We start from the raw sequence: 26,839 nt of genomic DNA on the forward strand, positions 1-26,839 counted from the left end.
CAGGATTCCTGCACATTTCTGAGATGATGGGAGAAGGTTGAAGGGAAGAGGCATTCATTAAACCTAGCAGAAGCTTCTCAGTTGCTTAACTGTTGTATGAAAGCCTGCGTAAAGGAGAATTTGAGAAAGGACCTAAACCCAAAGTTTTAGAAGTTTAAACTTTAGAAAAGTTTAAAAAGCAGCATGTTGTGACATCTGGTGTTAGAAGTAGATATTACATCAGGAGGCTCTCAAGTTTGGATTTAAATAAACAAGATAAGGCAGCATAACAGAGTTGGAAGGGACCTTGGAGGTCTTCTAGTCCAACCCCCTGCTCAAGCAGGAGACCCTATATCATTTCAGACAAGTGGCTGTCCAGCCTCTTCTTAAACGTCTCCAGTGATATAGCACCCCTAACTTCTGAAGGCAAGCTGTTCCACTGGTTAATTGTTCTCACAGTTAGGAAATTTATCCTTAGTTCTAGGTTGCTTCTCCCCTTGATTAGTTTCCATTTGAAGGGACATAGTGACAGGAATCAATCTAACCTTTGCTATTTGCTTCTGTTAAGAATTACTTGTGCTGTTTTGCTACTGCTAGAAATTGTTTATTAGGAATTTAATTTAATTTGTCAAGCATGTATAAGATAACAGATATTAGTATAAACATGGTTACGAACACAGGAAATGGGTATGAATAAATGGGGACAGTGGGACAGAGATAGTAGACATATTGGTGCGCTTATGCATGCCCCTTACAGAGCTTTTAGGAATGGGGTGAGGTCGACAGTCTAAGGTTAAAGTTTTGGGGTTTTGGGGACGAAACCACAGAGTCAGGTAGAGCACTCCAGGCATTGACCACTCTGTTGCTGAAGTCGTATTTTCTGCAATCGAGTTTGGAGCGGTTTACGTTAAGTTTGTATCGATTGTTTGCTGGTGTATTCTTGCGGTTGAAGCTGAAATAGTCGTTGACAGGTAGGATATTGTAGCAGATAATTTTGGGTATTACGCTCAGGTCAGATCGAAGGCGAAGTTGTCTACGCTCAAAATTTCAAGCCTGGTGGCATAAGGGATTCTGTTGTTAACTCCGTATCCCTTGCTTAGCAGGAATTGTAACCTTTGCTATCTGCTTTCTCACTTCTGTTGCTTGCTTCAAAACTAGGCACAACCTTGGAGAGTAAATAAGAAAGAACAAAATAGTTACCCAGGAACATCCTGCTCCTTAGGCAACAGGGGCAGGAGATCATTAACACACAAGGTTACATGGGATGCTGTGTAAGAAGATAAAAGCCTAGACAAAGAATGATCCGTGGATAAGGGGGACATGGGCAAGACATTGCCCACGTTAGGTAACAAACTTTTGTCTCTGATTGGCTACAAGTGGGTATAAAATGTTGGGGGTCACACTCTTCTTGGGTGTGGCTTTTTCATGGGTGGGCTGCTCCTGGTTAGGGTGATCCTCTAGTGAAGATTCTGCGCGGTTTGGCGAACCCCCAAATTCCACTCCTGGATGGGCCCACTCACCTCACCCCTCCTGCCCTGCCCTGCCCCTCTCAGGAGTCTCCACGTCTCCCGTTTTGGATGACAGGTAAGTGCAGGGCCTGGAAAGGCTGTTTTCGCCCTCCTGGAGGCTCAAGGAAAGCCTCCAGAGCCCAGTTAGGGCAAAATGCCCCGCCCCTGCCATGGTGCAGGAGGCCAACTAGGTCACACCCACCATGGCCACGCCCACCCAACAACTGGGCAGAGAACCCATTACTAAAATTTTTGAAGCCCACCCCTGGGCTTTTTCCTTGCATGCTTGTTGTCTACATGCCATCGAATAAGCCCACCCAGCTCTTTCATTGTACAAATAAAAGCTCTTATTCTCCAAGCCTCTTCCTGAGTCTCTCTCTCTCTCTTTGGCCTTCTGGTGACTCAAGTGCATTTTTGGACCTTATACATCCATTGTGTATCCACATTCTTGCCTTGCCTTCTGGTGCTTTTGGAAAATAGGTTAACCCCCTCTACTTTGGGAGAGCCCCTCAAATATTGGAAGACAGCTATCATGTCACCCCCTAATCCTTTTCTTCCCTAGACTAGCCATGCCCAGTTCCTGCAACCGTTCTTCATATGTTTTAGCTTCCAGCCCCCAATCATCTTTTTTGCACTCTTTTCAGAGCCTCTATATCCTTTTTTTATCGTACTAAAGTAGAATAAAATATGGATTAAAATATAAGAATGAAGATGTGGCATAAAAGGGACAGTTAGAAGCTTGCTTAAAGGGACAGGGAAATGTCATCAGCCTTCAATCACAACATGTTCCAGCAAATGTCCCTATGTCAAAAGTCCAAAACCACAAGGTTCAATTAAAGTTCGTTAATGGCACGTAGTCCATACCTGTAACAAAAGGAGAAGTAAGACCCCCATCTCCTTATAAGGATTTTTCCTCAAGGTAACCAACAAGAAATGAGTTAAGTGTTTCCGTGTTACACTGTCTTTGAGAATGTATAAGAATGCGTGCTTCGATAATGAAGGTTATTCAGAAATTCGCAACGTTAGCCATGGGCTAACTTTCTGAACCTGGCTGCCAAATAAACTCCTCCTGTATCCTGAGAAGTCTAAAGCCTGTCATTTTCTGCAACAATTCTGGTGACCGTGGGCAGGACTTAGAGCGATATTTCGCTGAGGACGGAATGGACCAACCGGTGCCCCATCGAGGCCATCTCGCCCATCTTCAGGCGCCAACGGAGACCTTTCTCTGGAAGAGGGCTGATGGATCGGAGGACACCACCGATCCAAGAATCTGACCAGGATCAGGACAAGTTAATAAAAATTACGCCGGCTGAGAAAGAAGATGCCTGCAGGCAAGTATCAAAAGAATTGTAGACCCTCTCGGTTAGGAGTGGAAGAGGGGGCCCGATCACTCCCCTGAGCCCAGGATAGCGTCCCTTCCAAATAGAACCGGCATATCCTAATGAGGCTCTAGGTTTGTGTGGGAGGTTAATCTGCTGCAGTTGGTGACCGTGAACTCCGGGGCCGCAGGTCAGCAGAAATTGTGTTAGAAATAGAACATGGGAAGGTGAGGAGCGTTCCTCGAACGCCTCTCCAATGCATGTTGAAAAAAACTCTGAGAAAGTTTTAGGAATGTCTCTGGCAGAGAAATTATCCTCAGCCCCATTATACAAGCCTCAAAGAGGAAAGAAAAAGAAAAAGAGAGTCTCAACGAAACATTTAGTTCCTGTCTGTTTTAACTTGCATGGTTGTCCTTGATGATGTCTTTAAGTGGTTTTTTTTTTTTTTGTTAAAAAAGAAAGAACAAACAGTCCCATTAGGTGGGGCCAGGAGGAAGAAAACCAAAAAGGTTATCTAAGGGACAGATCAAGTGGACCACAAGCCTGGTCCAAGGGAGCAGTTGAGATAAAAACTCAAATTGCCCCTAAGGGAATTTTATTGCCAGAAGCTAAAGGGGAGCTACGTAAGGTGTGGATATATGCTCCATTCTCAATGGCTGATTTATATAATTGGAAAAATCAAATTCCTGCTTATAGAGAAAATCCAGATGAGATGCATGTCCTTTTTGCATCCGTTTTTCTGAACTCACCAGTTTACTTGGGCTGACATACAAGTCTGATGGAAATTTTATTAACTCCAGAGAAAAGAAGGCTGGTGGAGGGAACCATGAATAAGTCTTTTCAGAAGCATCATGCAAAAGATCCAGACTGGACATAGTTACTGAAAGAACCAGATTGGAAACCTAGTCCATTCAGCTGCAAAACTATTGGACCTTAGTTTTGTTAGGATTCAAACAAAAGTTAAGAATTTAGGGAAGGTCTATTAAATTCAACAGAAACAGGATGAAAATCCAGGGGAATTCCTAGAATGCATTTATCAAACCTTTAGGCAATATACCACATTAGACCCTGAGGTTGAAGAAAATAAGAGAATGGTCAGTATGATCTCCAGAAGATAGGCGAAAGATACAGAAGGATCTTGACAAACCTGAACATTGGGCACTATCTAATAAAATGAAATTCAATGGTGAAAAGAGTAAGGTTCTACATGTAGGCAACAAAAACAAAATGCGCAGGTACAGTATAGGTGGTACCTTGCTCAACAGTAGTAACTGTGAAAGGGATCTTGGAGTCCTAGTGGACAACCATTTAAATATGAGCCAGCAGTGTGCAGGATCCTTTGGAAGTCCTTCTACAGAGCTCCCAGGTGCTGTGTGGCAAATAGATGTCCCCACAATTTCCCCAGAAAGTGGGATTTAGAGATCTCTTGGTTTTGTGTGTACTAAAAGACATTGTGCCAAGGTTTGGGGTGGCTTTGAATAGGGCCTCAGATTCTGGCCACCATCAGATGAATCAAGAGCCCCACCCAGATGCAAACGATATATTAATGAAAGTCTCCATACATCTAGATCTTTAAAAATATGCCAGCGCGGGCTGGGAGGTTAAGATAGAAGAGTTTGGATCTTTAAAAATTAGCCAGCATCCCGCTGGCAGATCCAAATTAGAAATGCAACACCCCAGGGCAGAGACAGGTATTGACAATCTAGTGCTTAAGGAGATAGAACAACGGGCATAACTTCAAGCAAAAGTAAGAAATTTAGCAGGTTAAAAATAAATAAATAAACTTGAAGACTTAAAGGGACAGACCCTCCCCCAGACCTGAAAGTGTTGTTTCAGGGTATTTGTGCATGTAGGTCTGTGTGGATTGAATAAAATGGAAATTGCATGAAAGGTCTTTGTGAAAAGTAGAAGAAAGAAAGAGAGATGACAGGATGCAACGTAAAGCTGAATTGCTGACAGTTGCATTGTCAAATAATTCCAAAGCCCAAAGCAGAGGTCGATGTAATTGGTGTAAGGAAAAAAAAGGCCACTGGCTACAAGAATGTCCCAAGACATGCTTGAATGCCCAGTTCCTTTTTGGGGTCATGATATCCTATGCAAAATGGGAGCTACACTGTCCTTTGAGGAAGATAAAATGGCCCTAATGATGAGGCACCCCCCCCCCAGATGAGATATGGCGAGTAATGGTGGTTCAAGAATCCACCAGGCCACGTGTATCATCATGCACCTATAATTATACAAGTAAAGCCTCTAGCCATGCCTGTTCGCCTACGCCTTCTTCACCATCTCAAATACATAGAGAGAGACAAAAACTGTTTGCTTTTGAGTAGGAAAGACCTAGTAACAGGTCAAAAGAGGCAGTTTGCTTGGACTAGGTTTCCCCAAAGATTTAAGAAAATTCACCTACCTTTTAGGCGAAGCCTTGACCTCAGACCTAGAAAATTTCCAGCCTTGCAAAGATGGAAATGTGCTACTCCAATATGTAGATAATATCTCAGTAACCGAACAGACGAAGGAGATTTGTTGAAGAAAAAAACTACCAATCAATCAATTGCTTCATCTGTTAATGGACAAGGGACATCATGCCCCAAGGAAAAAAGCTCAGCTGGAAAAGCCCCAAGTTAAATACTTAAGGTACACCATAAGTCAGGGACAAAGAGTAATAGGACACGAGTGAAAAGAAGCTGTAGGCCAAATTGTGGAACCCATGACCAGGAAAGACTTGCGAGAATTCTGAGGTGCAGCAGGATATTGCAGAATGAGGATTTCAAATTTCGCGCTTCTAGCCAAACCTCCTTACGCATCTAAAAAGGGGGGTGAAAAAGAACTCTTTGTTTGGGGTTTAAAGCAGAAAAGTGTACAAAGCCCCTAAAGTCAGAATTATCTCAGGCTCTGATAAGAAAAAGGAAGTTGGCAACAACTTGTGGCTTATCTATCTAAACAACTGGACTGTGTTTATTTATTATTTATTTATTTTATTTGACTTCTTAGTCGCCCCCTCTCCCCCCAGGGACTCGGGGCGACGTACAACAGCAACATCAAAACAATATAATATGGAGGAGGTAGAAAATAAATAAATAAATTACAGTACTTTGAAACAATTAAAATCCCAATAACAGTTAAAATTTAAAATTAAAATTAACAATTAAAAATGCCCAAGAGGTGGAGAAGATCTAAATTTAAGCCAGGCCGGCTAGTCGGAACAGGTGGGTCTTCAATTTCATACGGAAGGAGCGGAGGTCAGTTGTTGTCCTAATATCTGGGGGGAGGTCATTCCAAAGGGTAGGGCCCATCACAGAGAAGGCCCTACTCCTGGGCGCCGCCCTCTGACACTCTCTGGAGGACGGCACCCGGAGAAGTCCCTCTCTGTGCGAGCGAATAGGTCACAGGGATGTGTGGGGCAGGACGCGATCCCGCAAGTAACTAGGCCCTGTGCCATGGAGCGCTTTAAAGATGGTGACTAACACCTTGAAGCGCACCCGGTAGGCCACAGGAAGCCAGTGCAGCTCGCGCAGGAAAGGTGTTATATGGGAGAACCTCGTTCTCCCCATAATTACCCGCGCGGCTGCATTCTGGACCAACTGCAGTCTCCGGGCGCACCTCAAGGAGAGCCCCATGTAGAGAGCATTGCAGTAGTCCAGGCGAGATGTCACCAGCGCATGAGTGACTGTGCGCAGGGCCTCCCGGTCCAAAAGGGGTCGCAATTGGCGCACCAGGCGAACCTGGTGGAACGCCCCCCTCGCCACGGCTGCCACATGGTCCTCCATAGCCAGCCGGGCATCTAGGAGGACGCCCAAATTGCGCGCCCGTTCCACCGGGGCTAATTGCTCATCCCCGATGGCCAAAGATGGGATGTACTGGTTGAACCGGGAAGCCGGGAGCCACAGCCACTCTGTCTTGGAGGGGTTGAGCTTGAGCCTGTTGTCCCCCATCCAGACCCGCACGGCTTCCAGACACCGGGACATCACTTCGACGGCCTCGTTGGGGTGGTTTGGGGTGGAAATGTACAGCTGCGTGTCGTCAGCGTACAGATGGTATCCCACCCCAAAACCACGGATGATCTCGCCCAGCGGCTTCATATATGTGTTGAACAGGAGAGGCGAGAGGACCGACCCCTGTGGGACCCCACAAGTAAGGGGCCTCGGGGACGACCTCTGCTCCCCTGCCAAGACGCATTGCGTCCGGCCAGAGAGGTAGGAGTGGAACCACCGCAACACGGTGCCTCCGACCCCTAACCCCTCCAGACGGCGCAATAGGATACCATGGTCGATGGTATTGAAAGCTGCCGAGAGGTCTAATAGGACAAGGATAGAGGAACAACCCCTATCCTTTGCCCTCCAGAGATCATCCACCAACGCGACCAAGGCCGTCTCCGTGCTGTGGCCGGGTTGGAAGCCGGACTGGCGTGGGTCTAGATAATCAGATTCCTCCAGGTGACGCGGGAACTGCTGAGCCACCACACTCTCAACAACCTTCGCTAAAAAAGGAAGGTTGGAGACAGGACGATAATTTGCTAGCTCCTTTGGGTCCAGAGAAGGCTTCTTGAGCAGGGGCCTCACCACCGCCTCTTTCAAGGTGGCCGGTAAAAGGCCCTCACTCAACGAAGCATTCACCAGTCCCAGTAGCCAGCCTTGTGAACCCTCCCAGGAAGCCAGTACAAGCCAGGAGGGACACAGGTCCAGTAAACATGTGGTGGCTCGCAGTCGCCCGCGCAACCTGTCCAAATCTTCGGTGACAACAGGGTCAAACTCCTCCCAGCGTGGTCTCTCAAGACTTGCCTCGGACGCCCCCCCTGGAGCACTGAAGGGGGTCCATCCCCTCCGGATCTGATTGATTTTATCCTGCAGGTATTCCCCAAATTCCTCTGCCCTGCCCTGCAATGGGGGATCCCGCTGCCTCTGTGACAGAAGGGAGCGGGTCACCCGAAACAGGGCGGCAGGGCGGTTCTCTGCGGACGCTATAAGGGTGGCTCAATATCGACATTTGGCCACTCTTATTGCCACAAGGTAGGTCCTTAAGTAGGCTCTTACCTGTGTTCGGTCAGATTCGGAGCGGGAGGATCTCCACTTGCTCTCTAGGCGTCTCCTGTGGCATTTCATCGCCCTAAGCTCCCCGTTAAACCAGGGAGCCCGGGTCGATCGATACCATCGGAGAGGCCGCAAAGGCGCAACCCGGTCTAAGGCTCCGGCAGCCGTACTATTCCATGCAGCTACCAGGTCCTCTGCCCGGGAGCGGGACAGGTCTGCAGGAGGTGGCCCAAGCTCCGCCTGGAACCTATCTGGTTCCATCAGACGCCTGGGGCGGAACCATCTGGGACAATCTGGCTCCGCCTCCCCACAGCAGGGGGTAGCGCCAGGGAAGTCCAGCTGGAGAAGTGAGTGATCTGACCATGACAGGGGCGTGATGACTAAATCCCCTATTCCCAGATCACTCGTCCACTGGTCGGAGACAAACACAAGGTCTAGTGTGTGGCCTCTCTCGTGTGTGGGGTCCCGAATTACTTGAGTCAGATCCATGGCTGTCATGGAAGCCATGAATTCCCGGGCTACCTCGGATGCTTCTCCCGTCGACGGCAGGTTGAAATCCCCCATCACTAATAGCTTGGGGGTTTCAACCGCCATCTCAGCGATCCGCTCGAGGAGTCCGGGCAGGGCCGTTGATGTATGGCTGGCAGCCAGGTATACTATCAACAGGCCCAACTGTCTCCCTGGGCCCCATTTCACGCCTAGAGACTCATACCCAGATATCTGCGACACAGTGAATTCTCTCGGTGTTGCGAAAGGCTGGCCACATTGCCTAAAAATTCTAGCCGCCACGGCTCTCCTAATGGAGGAAGCTAATAAATTGACTTTCGGACAGCCTACCAGCATACCAGCCACACAATTCAAAGAACTTTAGAAATGAAGGGACATTTATGATTAACAAACCCTAGAATTTACAAATATCAGGCACTCCTGTCTCAAATGGCACTATTGCCAAGTAGCAGAATATGGGCTTTAATCCATGCATTAGAGAGGACAAAGAATGAAAGGGTGAACATCTGAACTGACTCTGTATGCCTTCCTTACTTTGCATATCAATACTGCTGATTATAGGGAATGTGGTCTTTTAACGGCCTCAGGAAAGAAATTAAGCAAATGTGTGAATTGCACTGTTAAGGAAAAGATAAGGTGTGGTTTGAAAGCCACCTTAAATGGGTAGATGCCTTACCCTTAGCTCTCTGGTCTGTGAGATGTACTCCATGTAAAGAACTTAAATTATCTCCCTTTGAAATGATGTTTGGACGGCCACTGGTTATAAGCCATAATTTGAAAAATCATATAAGGGGACCTAGGACAGCTGGGGTCCTCATGGGTGAATCAAATGGTGGGAGAATTGAATAAGTAAATACAAGAAATCCAACAGTATTGTGTCTCCCTTACCCCACCATTGCTGAAAAGGGTGGGCTATGTGTATTCCTGGGAGAAGATTGTTGTTTCTATATGAATAGATCAGGAGCAGTTCGGTGGGGGGTGGGCCAAGAAGCACAAGATCAAGCTTCCTCTATTGGTCAAAAAGTACAAGGAACAGATGTGTGGTTCTCTTCGCTACCGGGAACAGGTTGGATCAAGCAAATGCTATTTCTTTTATTATGTGGAATTGCAAGTTTAGCCTTCCTCCCTTGCATAATACCCTTGCTTAAACAACTCGTTATGAGGTCTGTAAAAGAAATATGGGCTGAAAAGGAGTTAATATTAATGGAAAGCCTAATCCCACATACCCTCAAGGAAGATGATATTCAAATTGTACTCTTAGAAGTAGAGAAAGTGTGTTTGGAAGATAAGGCCTAAGATGTGTATTGCTTGTATCCTTGCTTTTTTGCTATTCTGTATCCTGCATGCTTATATTGTTAATCTAACAGGCTAGACTCAATTGTGGGTATTAATAGAGTCTAGAAGGGGGGAAATAAAGTAGAATAAAATATGGATTAAAATATAAGAATGAAGATGTGGCATAAAAGGGACAGTTAGAAGCTTGCTTAAAGGGATAGGGAAATGTCATCAACCTTCAACCACAACATGTTCCAGCAAACGTCCCTATGTCAAAAGTCCAAAACTACAAGGTTAAATTAAAGTTTGTTAAAGACACGTAGTCCATACCTGTAACAAAAGGAGAAGTAAGACACCCATCTCCTTATAAGGCTTTTTCCTCAAGGTAACCAATAAGAAATGAGTTAAGTGTTTCCGTGTTACGCTGTCTTTGACAATGTATAAGAATGCGTGCTGCGATAATGAAGGTCGTTCAGAAATTCGCAAAGTTAGCCATGGGCTAACTTTCTGAACCTGGCTGCCAAAATACATGCCCAAAACGGAGAGCAGTATTCAAAGTGTGGTCTTACTAAGGCTTTATAATGCACTACTAATATTTCACGTGATCTTGATTCGCTGCCTCTGTTAAAGCAATTGTTGTCCCCAGTTCGGGTCTGAGCCTGGTGCCGAGGCCAATGATGGACGCCAGACACGAGGTGCAGGTTTTCTGATTGCTTCTTATTGGAGTACTCCAAGGAAAAGAGTTCCTGGCCAAAATGCCAAGAGAGCCAAGAACAAAAGATTAAGAAAGCTTTATACATTTTCACTAAAGGAGAAGGCGGGACAAGGCGAGATAATAAAAAATATTATCTCATGAACATTTTAGTAATAATTCTACACTTTGTTCTAGTGGTCTCTAGCTGTCCCTATTCCTAAGCCTTAGCTAATGAATGCACCAGGAGTTATCTAATACACATTTTATTTACTGCAGTCCATCTCTATTCCTAGCCTTTAGCTGAGGTCTGCAAGTTGCCTAACTCTTTGATACTTTTATCAGCTTTTGAACTACCCAGAATTGTTATGAGCTTTACACATGCATATTTTCTATGGATAAGCTTTCTTTGTTCTTGCCAGACAGACTCCACAATTACAGGCTTCTTGATTTACTTTCAAGTATATGCCATGACCTGGCTTTATTTTAGCAAACAGCCCATCTGTCAGGCCTGTAGTTATGTTTCTTTTTAGGATCTTTGGCCTGCCACACTTTTTATTAATTTCCTATGCTTTTTCATTCGTGTATAGTTGGGAGGGGGGAATAGAAAGGAGTAGGATTGTGGAATGTTTTGTTGTCATTCTTTTATAGAAGCCAAGGTCATCTTTTGTATCCGCACCTCGACACCTGACCGGAAGCAGAGGGGTGTAGATGCCAGCGTGGAAGATAATGATTGGAACAGGTGATGGATTTGTGGGTCTGGGGATAAGATCATGAACTTTCAACTGGATGGAATTCCAGGAAGAACATTAGAGTTGGAATTCCATAGACGTGCTAACTTGACTGCATGAATAAATTGGACCTTTAAGGATAACTTTGCCTTGGACAATGATTTAATTCTGCATGGTATTTAGAACGCCTGACACCATCATAATTTAGGATTGTCTTGGCTTTTTTGGCTGCAACTGCACACTGCTAACTCATGCCGAGGGAGCTTCTCGGTCATCCAACTCATGGTTGTCACAAGGATGTTTTTTTTCAAGAGGCAACTGGACTTTCTGGTTTTTCTCTGAAGACGTTTCACTTCTCATCCAAGAAGCTTCTTCAGCTCTGACTGGATGGTAGGGAATGGAAGGATTTATACCCTTCGCAGGCAGCTGGACATTTGCATTCTTTTAGAGAGTGCTTGATGCAACTTGGAGGTCTAACTGTGTCCTCGGGGTCACCTGAGTGGTGCAAATGGGCGTGGAGCCTTCTTGGAACTGCTGAAAGGACTGTGTTGTAAACTGGAGATAGATAAGGTCGTATCCCTCCCCTTCTGTTGAGGCTGTTCAAATATGACATAGATGGCATCTTCGACTAGCTGTCTGCTAGGAGTACAAATCTTTCCATCCCCTACCATCCACTCAGAGCTGAAGACACTTCTCTGAGAAGCGAAACATCTTCGAAGAAAAACCAGAAAGTCCAGTTGCCTCTTGAAAAAAAGAACCTTTGGGACTGCTGGCTGATATTTGGAGTCTGCAAGGACTCCAAGGTCCCTCTCACAGTTACTGTCAGGGCTGGGCTGATGGGGGTTCGCACGGGTTCAGGCAATCCTCTAGCGAAGATTCTGCATGGTTCGGAGAATCCCCAAATCCCACTCCTGGTTGGCCCCTCCCATCCCAGCCTGCCCCTCTCACCCTGCCTCTCCACTCCCAGGAGTCTCCACGCGGCCTATTCATCATGCCAGGTAAGTGCAGGGCCCGCACAGAGGCTCGCGGGGGGGGGGGGAAACGGGCCTATGGGAGGTTCTGAAAGTCCAGAAACAGTCTGGCCTCCGGAGCCCAGGAGAAGCAGTTTCTCCCCTCCTGGAAGCTGGAGGAAAGCCTCTGGAGCCTGGGGAGGGCAAACCCTCCCCTCCCGCTGTGGTGCAGGAGGCCAACTAGGCCACGCCCACCATGGCACATGCCCACCCAGCAACGGGGCAGCGAACCCATTTCTGTAATTTTTGAAGCCCACCCTGGTCAGGTTTCCCCTAATCTGTATCTGTATGTGTGATTTTTTTCGTGCTTAAGTGTAAAACCTTATTTTTCTCTACCTTCATTTTGTTAGATAGGGCCCAGTGTTCAAGTCTGCAAAGATCCACCTGTATCTTGAGCCCATATTCTGGGCTGGGGTGTTGGCTATTCCTGCCAGTTGAGTGTCATGTGCAAATCTAGTGAGTTTCCTCGGCTATTCCCCCATCTAAATCGTTTACATTGAAGAGTACTGGGCAGGGATGGGCTTCAAAATGTTTAGCAAGGGGTTCTCTGCCAGGTTGCTGGATGGGCATGGCTATGGGGGACATGGCCAAGTCAGCATCCTGCACCATGGGGGAAGTGTTTTTGCCCTCCCCGGGCTCGGGAGACTTTCCTTGAGCCTCTGGGAGGGTGAAAACAGCCTCCTCAGGCGCTGGAGGCGGGAAACGGACCCATTTCTGGCTTTTCCAAATTTCCAGTAGGCCTGTTTTTTGCCCTCCCCTAGCTTCCATGCATGCCCTGAATTTACCTGCATCCAAAACAGGCCACGTGGAGACTACTGGGAGGGGTAGGATGGGCGGGGCCAGCCACAAGTGGGATTTGGTGGTTCTCCAAACTGCGCAGAAACTTAGCTAGAGGTTCTCCGGAACCCCCGCAAACCCACAGCAGCCCACCCCTGATACTGGGCCTAAAACAGAACTTTGGGGTACTCCACTGATTACTTCCCTCTAGGTAGGTTCGAATCCCAGAAGGGTATGGGTAGTTGATGTCCGCGCACAGAAGTGCCAAAGGTTTAAAGCAAAGGGAAGGAGTTCAGGCGGGAGGGGCCCTCCGGTGCACCGTACCAGAACGGTATCTGGTGCTCCGGGCAGGCTCCGGTACGCCCGTACCGGGGTGTGCTGCCTGCAACCCACCACTGATGTAGATGTAGTTCCATTGAGGACAACACATTGAGGTGTTCCCTCTGGTAAGTCCAAAGCGTCATGAAAAGAAAGCAAAAATTGCAATTGCAGGAAGAGAGCAATAATTAGCATTCGTTTTTGGGAAGATTCGTCTGGGAGATTACTGCAAATGTACTGTAAGCTTCCAGCAGTTTTCCCTGAACTACTGAGGTGCCAAAGAGAGAGACTCCAGACGAGGCTTGCAAAAAGTATCAGCTTTTATTTATGGCCACAGCAAAAACTGGGTGGCAAAACTATAATGCATGTAAGGAACAGCCATATCACCCAAGAGTGGCTCAGAGTATTATATACCTTTTAGGCAGATAGAAACAAAGTTTATCCAATCAGAGACCAAGAATCGTAACCAAGATGATCTTTAAGGCGTCCTTTTGTTCAAGCTCCTGTCTCTGTCTACATTATCTGTGGAGTATCCCTATAGCCTTATGTAGGGGGTGGCAGCCCCCCTTTGCCAAGTTGCTTTTCGGCAGAATGCTTTAAGGATTTATGAGCCAAGAAAACTCCCTAGTTTGATTCCTTTATCTATGTGGCCCATGTAACAGTTTCTTCTATGTTTTCAAGAATGTGCCTAGCTTTGAAGCCAAGAATAGAAACGAGACGCAGCAGTGAGATAGCATTTACAGTCAGTATTAAGGTTACAATTTGCTAGGCTAGATTTGCTGCCATTCGGGGCTGACATACGGGCCTATCGAGGAATTGCACAGATGTTGAAGGGATGAGGCTTCATAGTGGCTCCCCAGACTGCATCAAGTTTTATATCTTTTGATCCTTCGGCCAAGTGGAAATTGAACGTTTGTAAAAGTTTGCTCAAGAACAGGAAGATCTCAGTCTTTGCTAAATTTTCTCCCAAACATGCTCGATGACCTAGGAATGGAGAGGAAAACAGCAAATCAGTGCTGGCAGTGACTTATTAGGGAAGAAGTGGGGACCCACGGCCCTTTTATGATCTGTGGACTTCAACTCCCAGAATTCCTGAGCCAGGATAGCTGCCTCAGGAATTCTGGGAGGTGAGGTCCCTCATGGCCATCTCAGGAATTCTGGGAGTTGAAGTCCCTTATGGCTGTCTCAGGAATTCTGGGAGTTGAAGTCCCTCACAGTTGTCTCATGAATTCTGGGAGTTGAAGTCCCTTACGGCTGTCTCAGGAATTCTGGGAGTTGAAGTCCCTTATGGCAGCCTCAGGAATTCTGGGAGTTGAAGTCCCTCATGGCTGTCTCAGGAATTCTTGGAGTTGAAGTCCCTCACGGCTGTCTCAGGAATTCTGGGAGTTGAAGTCCCTTATGGCTGTCTCAGGAATTCTGGGAGTTGAAGTCCCTCATGGCTGTCTCAGGAATTCTGGGAGTTGAAGTCCCTCACGGCTGTCTCAGGAATTCTAGGAGTTGAAGTCCCTCACAGCTGTCTCAGGAATTCTCGGAGTTGAAGTCCCTCACAGCTGTCTCATGAATTCTGGGAGTTGAAGTCCCTTATGGCTGTCTCAGGAATTCTGGGAGTTGAAGTCCCTCACAATTGTCTCATGAATTCTGGGAGCTGAAGTCCCTCACGGCTGTCTCAGGAATTCTGGGAGTTGAAGTCCCTCACAGCTGTCTCGGGAATTCTGGGAGTTGAAGTCCCTCATGGCAGTCTCAGGAATTCTGGGAGTTGAAATCCCTCACAGCTGTCTCAGGAATACTGGGAGTTGAAGTCCCTTATGGCTGTCTCAGGAATTCTGGGAGTTGAAATCCCTCACAGCTGTCTCAGGAATACTGGGAGTTGAAGTCCCTTATGGCTGTCTCAGGAATTCTGGGAGTTGAAGTCCCTCATGGCTGTCTCAGGAATTCTGGGAGTTGAAGTCCCTTATGTCTGTCTCATGAATTCTGGGAGTTGAAGTCCCTCACAGCTGTCTCATTAATTCTGGGAGTTGAAGTCCCTTACGGCTCTCTCATTAATTCTGGGAGTTGAAGTCCCTCACAGCTGTCTCAGGAATACTGGGAGTTGAAGTCCCTCATGGCTGTCTCAGGAATACTGGGAGTTGAAGTACACAACTTCAACCCCCAGGGATGGCCAACTATGTTGGTGGCCACAGCTGTACGATTGAAGAATATGCAAACTAGGTGGCGCTTGGACTACACCATCCTGGCTGCCATCATTAATTTTTTTTACCACAATCCACAGACATGCCTGTTGATAATCTACCACAAAGTGCTTTTTTCCGATTTAAAACATTCTTGGTACAGCTTGCTGTTCATTGAGGAATGTTGAGAGGAGCTCTTTCTTTCAAGCTCCCCATAATCAGAAGGCATGTCCATCGCTAAATACATATATACAGCAGTGTCTGAGGGGCAAAACAGGAACAGTCCATAGCAATAGGACTTAAATCTTATATAGCGCTTTACAGTGCTTTACAGCCCTCTCTAAGCACTTTAAAGAATCAGCATTTTACCCCGCAACAATCTGGCTCCTCATTTTATCGACCTTGGAAGGATGGAAGGCCGAGTTAACTTTGAGCTGGTCAGAATCGAACTGCTGGAAGTCGTCAGTCGGCAGAATTAGCCTACACTCCAACCACAGCGCCACTGCGGCTCTAATGCATTTCATGAAAGAATCAATGAAAGTATTAACAAGCTGAAAGGGCACCTAAAGAAAACGGGATGAATGCTTCTCGGCAGGTGAAATTCCCGTCCTTGTCAAGGAAGTGGTTTGGGTTGAAGGTGAGGGGCGTCTCCCATTCGTTGGGATCATACAAGGCGGAAGCCATGTTCGGGAAAAAGGTAGAGCCCTGTCAAAAAGAGAAGGAGGATTTCAGTTTTGCCTTTCACCCTGAGGGAAGGGGGAAAATGGTTATATCTCCTGGCAACAGAGCAGTGGTGGGTTCCGGATCCCGTTCCAAATGGTACAATTGGAACGGGCCTGGCGGCATCCAAATGGACATGTGTAGCATGAGCATGCGTCTTAGCGCCTCCACAAGTCTCCGCGATGCTCCAGCTGCTCAGCAGAGCATCAGGCAGGCATTGTATGTGCCGTATGCGTGCGCAGAAGTGCAGAAGCCTTAAAGGACAGGTAAGGAGCTCGGGCGCGTAGGTGGGCCCTCTGGAGCACCGTACCGGAACGGTATCCCGTGCTCCAGGCAGGCTCCAGTATGCCCGTACTGGGGCGTACCGCCTGCAACCCACCACTGCAACGGAGGCCGAAGTGAGAAATCCCTAGGAAATTTCGTCATCAATACATGGCTTGAAAGAACACTCTTCTAAAAAATACAAATAGGTTAAACGACAGTCATTATTTTTTTTTCCAAAAAAAAGGATCCTAATAAACCTAATTTTTGAAGCTGACTGGCTGATCTAAAAATAATTAAGCAGGTTGGGATCTGATGGATGAGAAACAGGGGTGGAAATCTACCGGTTCGGACCGGTTCGAGTGAACTGGTAGCTCTGACTATCAGCTGGGAGCGAACTGGTTCACTCCGACTTTGAAGTGGGCCCGCCTGCCTGCCTGCCCCTGTGCTATACTCACCTATTTTTCCTTTCCCAAAGCCCAGCTGATCGTCACAGCAGAATGGATTGCTGCCCCTCCCCTGTTTTCCTCGCCAGCAATAATGTGGAAGGTGAGTTTTCTGTAAACTACGCAGGCGAAGCGAGCGCAGGCTCAGCAAACCGTTTTTTAAACCCCTTATGAGAAACCCTCCGGAAATGTATTGGAGCTCAACGTCTGTGGAGATCCTTGATCATCCAAGGTCACAGTTGTCCCAAAGGTGCTTTTTCAAAAGGAAACCTGGACTTTCTGGGTTTTTTTTTCCTTTGAAGAGGTTTCGCTTCTCATCCAAGAAGCTTCTTCAGCTCTGACTTCCCCACCATCCAGCCAGAGCTGAGGAAGCTTCTTAGATGAGAAGTGAAACATCTTTGAGCAAAAACCAAGAAAGTCCAGTTGGCTTTTGCAAAAGCACTTTTGGGACATATGAGCTCAACTTTAGGCTGGGCAGTTGAAAAAACAATTCCTCCTGAGAGAAAGCAAAGTGGCCCCATTTCTCATTTGTTGCCATAAAAATGATATACAATAATACAATAGTAGAGTTGGAAGGGACCTTGGAGGTCTTCTAGTCCAACCCCCTGCCTAGGCAGGAAACCCTACACCACTTCAGACAAATGGTTATTCAATATCTTCTTTATAACTTCCAGTGTTGGGGCCTTCACAACTTCTGGAGGCAATTTCTGTTCCACTGATTCATTGTTCTAACTGTCAGGAAATTTCTCCTCAGTTCTAAGTTGCTTCTCTCCTTGATTAGTTTCCACCCATTGCTTCTTGTTCTGCCCTCAGGTGCCTTGGAGAATAGTTTGACTATTTCTAGGTCTCTATGAAGCGACAGCAGCTGCGCTCCACCCAAAGGAGATGAAGGGTCCACTTTTGTGCAGGCAAAGCACGAAAGGACTTTTCAATGTTTGGGCTTCAGCATTAGGAAAGAATAACCTTCGTTTCAGGCAAAGATTGATGAGGACTAACGTGGCCAGCTGGTCAAGAAATCAGAGTGTAGGACGGTCATTGGAAACAGATGCACTTCATAGCTAACCCCAAGGAACACAAAATATGGGTCACAATGTCACAACACAATCTCCCCCTTTGGGCTTTGGGCCCATAAAGTACATCTTGTTCTCATTTTCTCTGCTCTGCAGCAGGGAGAAGGCGTGTCAGGAAACAGCCCAAGTCACAAAACAAATGAAAGGTGATCATTATTCCTACCACGGGATTAGATGCTTGGGAATAGTTGTGGTCGTGATCTTGTACATATTGACAATACAATATAATACAATAGCAGAGTTGGAAGGGACCTTGGAGGTCTTCTAGTCCAACCCCCTGCCTAGGCAGGAAACCCTATACCGTTTCAGACAAATAGCTATCCAACATCTTCTTAAAGACTTCCAGTGTTGGGGCATTCACAACTTCTGGAGGCAATTTCTGTTCCACTGATTCATTGTTCTAACTGTCAGGAAGTTTCTCCTCAGTTCTAAGTTGCTTCTCTCCTTGATTAGTTTCCACCCATTGCTTCTTGTTCTACCCTCAGGTGCCTTGGAGAATAGTTTGACTCCCTCTTCTTTGTGGCAACCCCTGAGATATTGGAACACTGCTATCATGTCTCCCCTTGTCCTTCTTTCTCTTAAGCTAGACATACCTAGTTCCTGCAACCGTTCTTCATATGTTTTAGTCTCCCGTCCCCTAATCATCTTTGTTGCTCTTCTCTGCACTCTTTCTAGAGTCTCCACATCTTTTCTACATCGTAGTGACCAAAACTGAATGCCGTATTCCAAGTGTGGCCTTACCAAGGCATTATAAAGTGATATTAACCCTTCACGTGATCTTGATTCTATCCCTCTGTTTATGCAGCCTAGAACTGTGTTGGCTTTTTTGGCAGCTGCTGCCCATGGCTGGCTCCTATTTAAATGGTTGTCCACTAGGACTCCAAGATCCCTTGCCAATGAATTATTGCTGTTTTCCTTCCCCCGCTGCGTGCTTGACTTCTCTTGAAGTGCTCCAGCTTTTTTCAGCACATTCAAGTCCGACATTTCTGGAGAACAGCAGCTGCGGTTATGAATATATACGAACACAGGTAGTCTTCTGTTAGCGACCGTTTGTTTACCAACTGCTTAAAGTTACAACAGTGCTGAAACAAGGATGTTTCAGCATGGCTGGTCCTCAAAGCTTTAACCATTACAATTCGCACGGTCAGTTCAGTCCTAGGCTGCATTAACAGAGGGATTGAATCAAGATCACGGGAGTACTAATATCACTTTATAAAACCTTGGTAAGACCCCTCTTGGAATATTGCATCCAGTTTTGGTCATCACAATATAAAAAGGATGTTGAGACTTTGGAAAGAGTGCAGAGAAGAGCAACGAAGATGATTGAAGGACTGGAGGCTAAAACATATAAAGAACAGTTGCTGGAATTGTTCTAGATCTAGTTTATTGAAAAGAAGGACCAGGGGTGATATGAAAGCAATAGCACTTACTTATATACCGCTTTACCGTGCTTCACAGCCCTCTCTAAGTAGTTTACAGAGTCAGCCTCTTACCCCCAACTATTTGGGTCCTCATTTTACCAACCTCGGAAGCATGGAAGTCTGAGTCAACCATGAGCCTGGTGAGATTTGAACTGCCAAATTGCAGTCAGCAGAAGTAGCCTGCAGTACCGCACTCTAACCACTGTACCACCCCAGCTCTTAATGATAGCAGTCTTCCAATATTTGAGGGGCTGCCACAGAGAAGATGGGGTCCACCTACCCTCCAAAGCCCCTGAAGGCAGGACAAGGAACAACGGATGGAAACTGATCAAGGAGAGAAGCAACGTAGAACTAAGGAGGGATTTTGTGATAGTTAGAACAATGAATCAGTGGAAGGACTAATCATGTGTTTGGCAACCGGCTTGCCATTTGCAACCTTCATGGCTGGCCTCTAATGAGCAAAATCAATAGGAAAGTTCACTTGAGCTCACAAATATCAATCATGCAATATTGCACCTAACGACTGCCTGGAATTCACCTACTGAGCATAACAGGAATTTCCAGAACCACCACTGTAAGTTGATGCGGTCCCGTGACGTTTGCCTTAACAACAGAGTCCTCGGTCCAATTGCCATCGTTAACCAACGACTCCTTATACTGCCTGGGCTTCCTTCTAGCAATACGGGGAGGAGAAGAAAAGGAGGCTCCAGATCAGAGAAATTCGGTTACCTTTTTAAGGAGAAAGTTCTGGATCTTTGTGTCTCTTATGCAGAATCTGGGCATTCCAATCGAAATGATGTTGCTAAAGCGCTGGACTTCGTGCACCACAGCATTGGTGTACGGAAGTTTCTTGCGATCCTCGTAACAGATCGAGTGGCCCGGTGGTAGAATTGTATCTATTTCCTGTTGAACTTTGGCTGTGGAGAAAGAAAGGTTTTGCACATTAACCAGGGCTAGGATTTAATAAGTATCCAGGGGTGGCCCCAGCTGTCCATGATCAATTAATAGCGGAAGCTCAACCTAGCAGGAGGGAATTACCTAGACCAGGGGTGTTCAACTTGGCAACTTTATGTTTAGTGGACTTCAACTCCCAGAATTCCCTTGACAGCCTTGTTGGCCAAGGAATTCTGGGAGTTGAGTTCCACAAGTTTAAAGTTGCCAGGGGTGTCCAACCTTCTATCCTATTGCTATGCTATGCTATGCTATGCCTGGACTACTGTAATGCTCTCTACATGGGGCTCCCTTGAGATGCACCCGGAGACTGCAACTGGTCCAGAATGCGGCCGCGCGGGCAATCATGGGGAGAACGAGGTTTTCCCACATAACACCTCTCCTGCGCGAGCTGCACTGGCTCCCTGTGGTCTACCGGGTGCGCTTCAAGGTGTTAGTTACCATCTTCAAAGCGCTCCATGGCACAGGACCTAGCTATCTTCGGGATCACATCCTGCCCCATACATCCCTGCGACCAATTCACTCTCACAGAGAGGGCCTTCTCCGGGTGCCGTCCTCTAGAGACTGTCAGAGGGCGGCGCCCAGGAGTAGGGCCTTCTCTGTGATGGGCCCAGCCCTCTGGAATGACCTCCCCCCAGATATCAGGACAACGACTGATCTCCGCTCCTTCCGCACAAAACTCAAGACCCACCTGTTCCAACTAGCCGGCCTAGCTTAACTAGAACCTTCTAACCTCCCTGGCAATTTTAATATTTTAATATTTTAATGTAAATTTTGGGGTTTTTAAATTGTGTTAACTGTTCTAATTTATTGCTATTTATTTTAACCTAGTGGCTTTCACTTGTATTTGATTGTTAAATATTGATGTCACCTCCTCCATGCCACATTTGTATCTTTGATTTAATTGTACGTCGCCCCGAGTCCCTTTGCGGAGAAGGGGCGACTGATAAATCGAAATAAATAAATAAATAAATAAATAAATAAATAAATAAATAAATGCTATGCTATTGAGGTGGGTTGCTACCGGTTCGCACCAGTTCGGGTGAACTGGTAGTAAAAATTGCGACTGGTTGTTGAACTGGTAGGGACGGCAGGCTGGCCACACCCCGAACTGGTTCCCCGGTCGCCCATGTTGTTGCTGGCATGGTTTTTACTCCATTTTTAATGTACTGCGCATACGCAGAACAATTCTGCTACGCACGTAGCAGCACCTGCCGTAACCCACCCCTGATTCTATTCTATTCTATTCTATTCTATTCATTCTATTTTTATTTTCCCCACAACCATAACCCTGGGATTTGGGCTGAGACAGTGACTGCCCCAGCATCACCCAGCCTGTTTTAGATGCCTAAGGCAGAAGTAGGAATAACCGGCTCCTTTCACACCTGGTGTCTTAACTACTAAATCAGACATGACTCACTTCCCAGTGAGTCATGTCTGATTTTAGGGCATGTTGCTCACCTCTGTTTCTTGGCCGATTGTCTGGAGAGAATTCCCATGGTCCTGTGGCCTGCATGACTATGTGCCGAAGGTGCACAAAACAAGATTAGCTTGCCAATTGAAGTGGTACCTATTTATCTACTCGCACTTGTATGCTTTGGAACTGCTAGTTGGGCAGGAGCTGAGGTAAAGGATGGGAGCTCACCCATCCCACAGAACTCAGGTCTTGAACCTCTCCAGCTGACAAGCTCAACATCTTTAACCATTGAACTATTCATTAGTTTGGTCTTAACCACTAGACCAGGGGCCACATGTGGCTCTTTCACCCTTCGGCTGCGGCTCCTTGTCGCCGGTCGGCTCCACAATTGATAGGGCTTTCGGTTAGGACAGGTAGAGTAAAAAGGATGCTGCACTAGGGGGAGACTCTATGGTGGGGGAAGCGGACTTCCGGTCGGCTCCAGAATTGAATGGGAGGGCTTCCGGTTAGGACTTTTGTGGCTCTTTGAGTGTTTAAGGTTGCCATCCCCTGCACTAGACCAAACTAAATAAGACTTAGTTCTCAGCCATGATATTCCGAAGGCCGTTCCCTTCATCTAAGTGCTGAACAATCCTTGAATCAGCAGAAAATTTTACCGGCAATTTGCTATTGCTGATCAGTGGTGGATTGCAGGTGGTACGCCCCGGTATGGGCATACTGGAGCCTGTACCCAGTGCTCCAGAGGGCCCACCCGTCCGCCTGAGCTCCTTACCTGACCTTTAAAGCCTTCGGTGCTTCCAGGCAGGCGCATGGCGCATACAGCACCTGCGCGACACTCCGCCGAGCAGCTGGAGCATCGCGGAGGCTTGCGGAAGCATCACTGGCAGGTACGATGCATCTGCACACCACGCACATCCATGTGGGCAACGCCGGGCCTGTTCCAACCATACAGATTGGAACAGGATCCGGAACCCACCACTGTTGCTGATCCTTATCCAACCACAGACACAATGCAACAAAAATGCCCTACTTAGTTCAGGGCATATTAAAGATAAGGGTTAGTGGATTATCCTGGCACTTTCTCACTCTCTGCCTACCAAACGACATGCTTTAGTAGGAAAACATCCAGCTGTCATTCGCCTTAAGGTCAGGGTGAGGCTGGGAAGCAGGCAAATTTCATCAGGTGCCTTGCCATTAAGCGATCTGTCAGAATGTGCTCTCGGTTTGCCCACACATTTTACACAACTGGCATCTCCATTGGGATCTGGACATAGTGTTCCTCTGGTGGAGCACTAAACCCTTTGTGCTTTTTCTTTTCGTATCGAATTCCATGAGGGTCAGCTTATCTTTCATTTGGGGGCCTCCTTCCCGTGCTTCAAAGAAGTTTTTTTCTTAAAATGTATTGTCTCAGCAGCTCTCCCCACTTTTTTAAAAAAGTACGTTAAAGGGTTAAGAAGAGATTGGGCAGCCACTTGTCTGAAATAGTGTAGGGTCTCCTGCTTGAGCAGAGGGTTGGCACTAGACAACCTCCAAGGTCCCTTCCAACTCTGCTATTCTGTTATTCTTTCCCCTGTCAAATTATTCCTGATTCCGTCTCCGTTTCTTAGCCCAGGAAGCCAGCGTTGTCCAAAGACACTTCCTTGGTCATCTGGCTTGCATGACTACTTGCCAAGGGGCATGGAGTGCTATTACCTTACTGTCGAAGTGGTACCTATTTATCTACTTGCATTTGCATGTTTTCAAACTATTCGGTGGGCAGGAGCTGAGGCGAGGATGGGCCTTCACCCTGTGTTTGGGTCTCGAACCTGGGCTGTCAGATTTCCAACTGATAGGTTCAGCATCTCTAACTGCTGAGACATCTCTCCCACCCCCCAACATATGGAGGACTCCAGTGGTGGGATTCAAACTTTTTTACTACTGGTTCTGTGGGCTTGGCTTTGTGGGCATGGCTTTTTGGGCATGGCAGGGAAGGTTACTGCAAAATCCTCATTCTTTCCCCACCCCACTAACCTGCTTTCCAGCTCTGTTCTCCTGTTCAGGGCAACAAATCAGCTGGGAGGCAGCAGGGGCGGGGCCAGCCGATTTGCCAGTTTTTCGAACTATTCAAAAATTCCTCTACCGGTTTTCCAGAACCTGTCAGAACTGGCTGAATACTACCTCTGGAGGACTCCCCAAAAGCTTATGTTTGTATGAGTTATATATTCATTGTTATATACTGTATTTCAAAATAAAAATTGGGGCATCAGATGCCACGCCTGCGTCTTACAATTGTTTGATGGGATTTTAGATTTGTATTAATTTTCAACTTGAGTTGGATTTTGATTTGTAATGTGGATTTCACAGACCCCTGATAGAGTGTTGGAGGATCCCTGACAGTCCTAGCACCATACTTTTAAGAAATAGGTTTATTTGGGGTTTTGTTTTTAAATAACTGAGATGAACTATGCAAACACTCCCTTATGTTTCAAGCCACTTCTAAACAATTTCTGATGCGTGCATAACTTGCCTTCAGAAGTTATGGGTGCTTAAACACAGGGGGTTTTAAAGAAGGGTTTTGTCTGAAATGATGCGGGGTTTCCTGCTTGAGCAGGAGATTGGATGAGAAGACCTCCAAGGTCCCTTCCTATGATTCTATGGTTCTGAGAGATAAATAAGGTACCGTATTTTTCAGAGTATAAGACACACCCTTTTCCCTCCCAAAGGAGGGTGAAAATTTGGGTGCGTCTTATACACTGAATGTAGCCTCGCCCACGCCCACCAGAGGCCAAAAAGACGAGGCATGAAGGCAGCAATCGTCTGTGGCCATCCCTGCAGCCTGGAACAGCTGATTGGGGGTATTCCGGCAGTCCGATCCACCCGCTGAATCAGACTGCAATAAGTGCTGAAGCTGACCTGGCTGGTCAGAGTTTGCAACAGCAATCACATTCCGAAAGCAGAGTAACTGATTCGGCAGGAGTCAAAATAATAATAATAATATACAATACATTACCAAAAGCAGGTTTTCCAAGATAGCAGTAAATGCAAGCAAAACACAAGCAGTTTCACTTTCAGTTCTCAGCTAAGCCTGTCTCCTTCCTGTCTCCTTGTTGCTCACATGGCAAATTTTGGAATCCAAATAGCCCTCGTTGGCTGATTTAGTTGCTATGCCTATTGATTGGCTGACTTTGTTACCATGTGTCAGCTGAATACCACGGATGCTGGTAGGCAGAGGCAGAATTTTTTTTCTTTTTCTTTTCCTCATCAAAAACTAAGGTGCGTCTTATTCCTCCGGAGCATCTTATACTCTGACAAATACAGTACATCACAGATAGAGGGATGGCTGGGTGGATAGAACAACTTGCTTTCAGAGGTTGTGGGTGCTTCAACACTGGAGGCTTTTAAGAAGGGACTGGACAGCTATTTCTCTGATATGGTGCAGGGTCTCTGATATTGAGAGGGTTGGACTAGAAGACCTCCAAGGTCTCTTCCAACGCTGTCATTCTGCAATATTGCATATGTGTAATATTGCATAAGATCCTTGAGATTGCATGAAACTCTCTGCTATGTTGCATTAAAATGCTATAGATAAGTAATGGGCTGATCAGAAGACATGGGCAGGTGTTAATCTAAAGGTACACTGCCATTGGTGTAGGATGCTAAAAGGAGGTTATCTTGGGTGTACTTGGAACACCCTGGAACATTTACTGGGCTTACTCAAGAGTAAACAGGTAGCCTTTCCCAATACCTCACATGCCCATCACCCTTCCTGGATGGTATGTTCTTATAGAGCTGGGATAGTGAACCTATGGCACACATGCCACAAGTGGCATGTGAAGCCATTTGCCAGGGCATGTAAAGTGTTGCCCTGTCAGCTGGCCAGTGCGCATGTGTGCGCTGCCAGCTGACTTCAGCCTTTTTTGAGGCCATTTTTCGCCCTCCCCAGGTTCCAGAGGTTTTATAGGAGCCTGGGGAGGGTGAAAACAGCCTCCCCTGCCCCTGCCTGGAGACCACCCCACTCAGAGGCCACAAAAAACTGGTCCTACAGGCAAACCGGAAGTTCGGGAACAGACTTCCGGTTTGCTCGTAGGGCCGGTTTTAGCCCCCTGGAGCCTTCAAGGGCCTTCCGGAGGCTTCCCTGAAGTCTCTAGGGCAAAAACCGACCCTATGAGCAAACCAGAAGTCACTTCCGGTTTGTCCGTAGGGCTGTTTTTAATCCGAACAAACTGGCCGAATAAATTTCCGGTTTGACCGTAGGGCCAGTTTTTTGTGCTCCCGACGATTGAGGGAAGCTCCTGAAGCCTCCGGGGGGCCTCCAGGGGGGTTGGGGAAGCTGTTTTCGCCCTCCCCAGGCTCCTATAAAGCCTCTGGAGCCTGGGGAGGGCGAAAAAAGCATGCAAAAAGTGGGGGGGGGAGTGTTGGTCATGCACGCATGCATGCTGGGGTCCCACATTGCATTATGGGTGTGGCACATCCACGCACCTGAGGATGGCGAGTGGGACCTCGCCGAAACATTGCCAAGACAATCTCAATCTTACACGGGAAAAGACATCATTGTTATAGGGCCACCGTTGCAAATTGTTTGTTTGTTTGGATGTTAATCTCTGTTCCTGAAAAGAAACCGCTTCAGAAACCTGGCTAGTTCCTGAGTCTATTTGTTCTGGTAATTGGCTTAACAAACAACAACTACTGTGTTTGCTCCTTTGCTTCATTCTAATGTTAATTGCTTCCCTTGTAGTTAGTCTTATCACAAGTGTTTACACTGCAGCTTACCTGGGGTGTGAGACAGTGGGTGACTGGGTCTCCGAACCGGTAGGGACGGCATGCTGGCCACGCCCCCGAACCAGTTCCCCAGTCACTGCAACATCTTTTTTTCACCTTTGTAAACGTGCTGCGCATCCGCAGACCTGTTTATAGGCAACTACGCATGGGTGAGCAAAGTGATCGCGCATGCAAAAGCATGCACGTACCGAACCGGCAGTAATGCCAGAAGAACTCCCCCCACCCCCGGTGTGAGCTCTGTCAATGAGCTCTTGTGTTTTAGTTTTAAAAGGGTTTAAACTTGTGATTTGATTATTTGTATTGTGTTTGAATTTTTTCCCTGCCTCGTGGTTTCTTTTTCTATCTGGGTGTGTGTGGGTCTTCCTTCACTGCTTTAGTGGTTCCTGGCACTGTCCTTTTGGGGTGTACTTCCAAGAGGCAGGCTGCAAGCTTGGCACTGATTTTTGTTACACCTCCTTTCTGGGGGGCATGTGATCTTTCCTTAA

The 26,839-nt window shown here is 46.8% G+C and overlaps 1 protein-coding gene across 2 annotated transcripts in view; it reads right to left on the reverse strand.

Moving 5' to 3' along the window:
• Positions 1-13,444: 13,444 nt before the first annotated feature.
• LOC309393645 (cytochrome P450 2J2-like) overlaps positions 13,445-26,839 on the reverse strand; it is a gene marked incomplete at its 5' end in the record, with an annotated part of 36,663 nt that continues 23,268 nt past the window's right edge. For both annotated transcript variants that reach the window (XM_081956094.1, XM_081956093.1), the window contains 3 exons: positions 13,445-14,126; positions 15,874-16,015; positions 19,958-20,145. In XM_081956094.1, the coding sequence (XP_081812220.1) occupies positions 13,948-14,126; positions 15,874-16,015; positions 19,958-20,145 (509 nt within the window). In that variant the 3' untranslated portion in view covers positions 13,445-13,947. The remainder of the gene's footprint in view (positions 14,127-15,873; positions 16,016-19,957; positions 20,146-26,839) is intronic.

Source organism: Natrix helvetica (assembly GCF_964273705.1).
Source record: "Natrix helvetica genome assembly, chromosome: 5".
NCBI classification, from domain to species: domain Eukaryota; kingdom Metazoa; phylum Chordata; class Lepidosauria; order Squamata; family Natricidae; genus Natrix; species Natrix helvetica.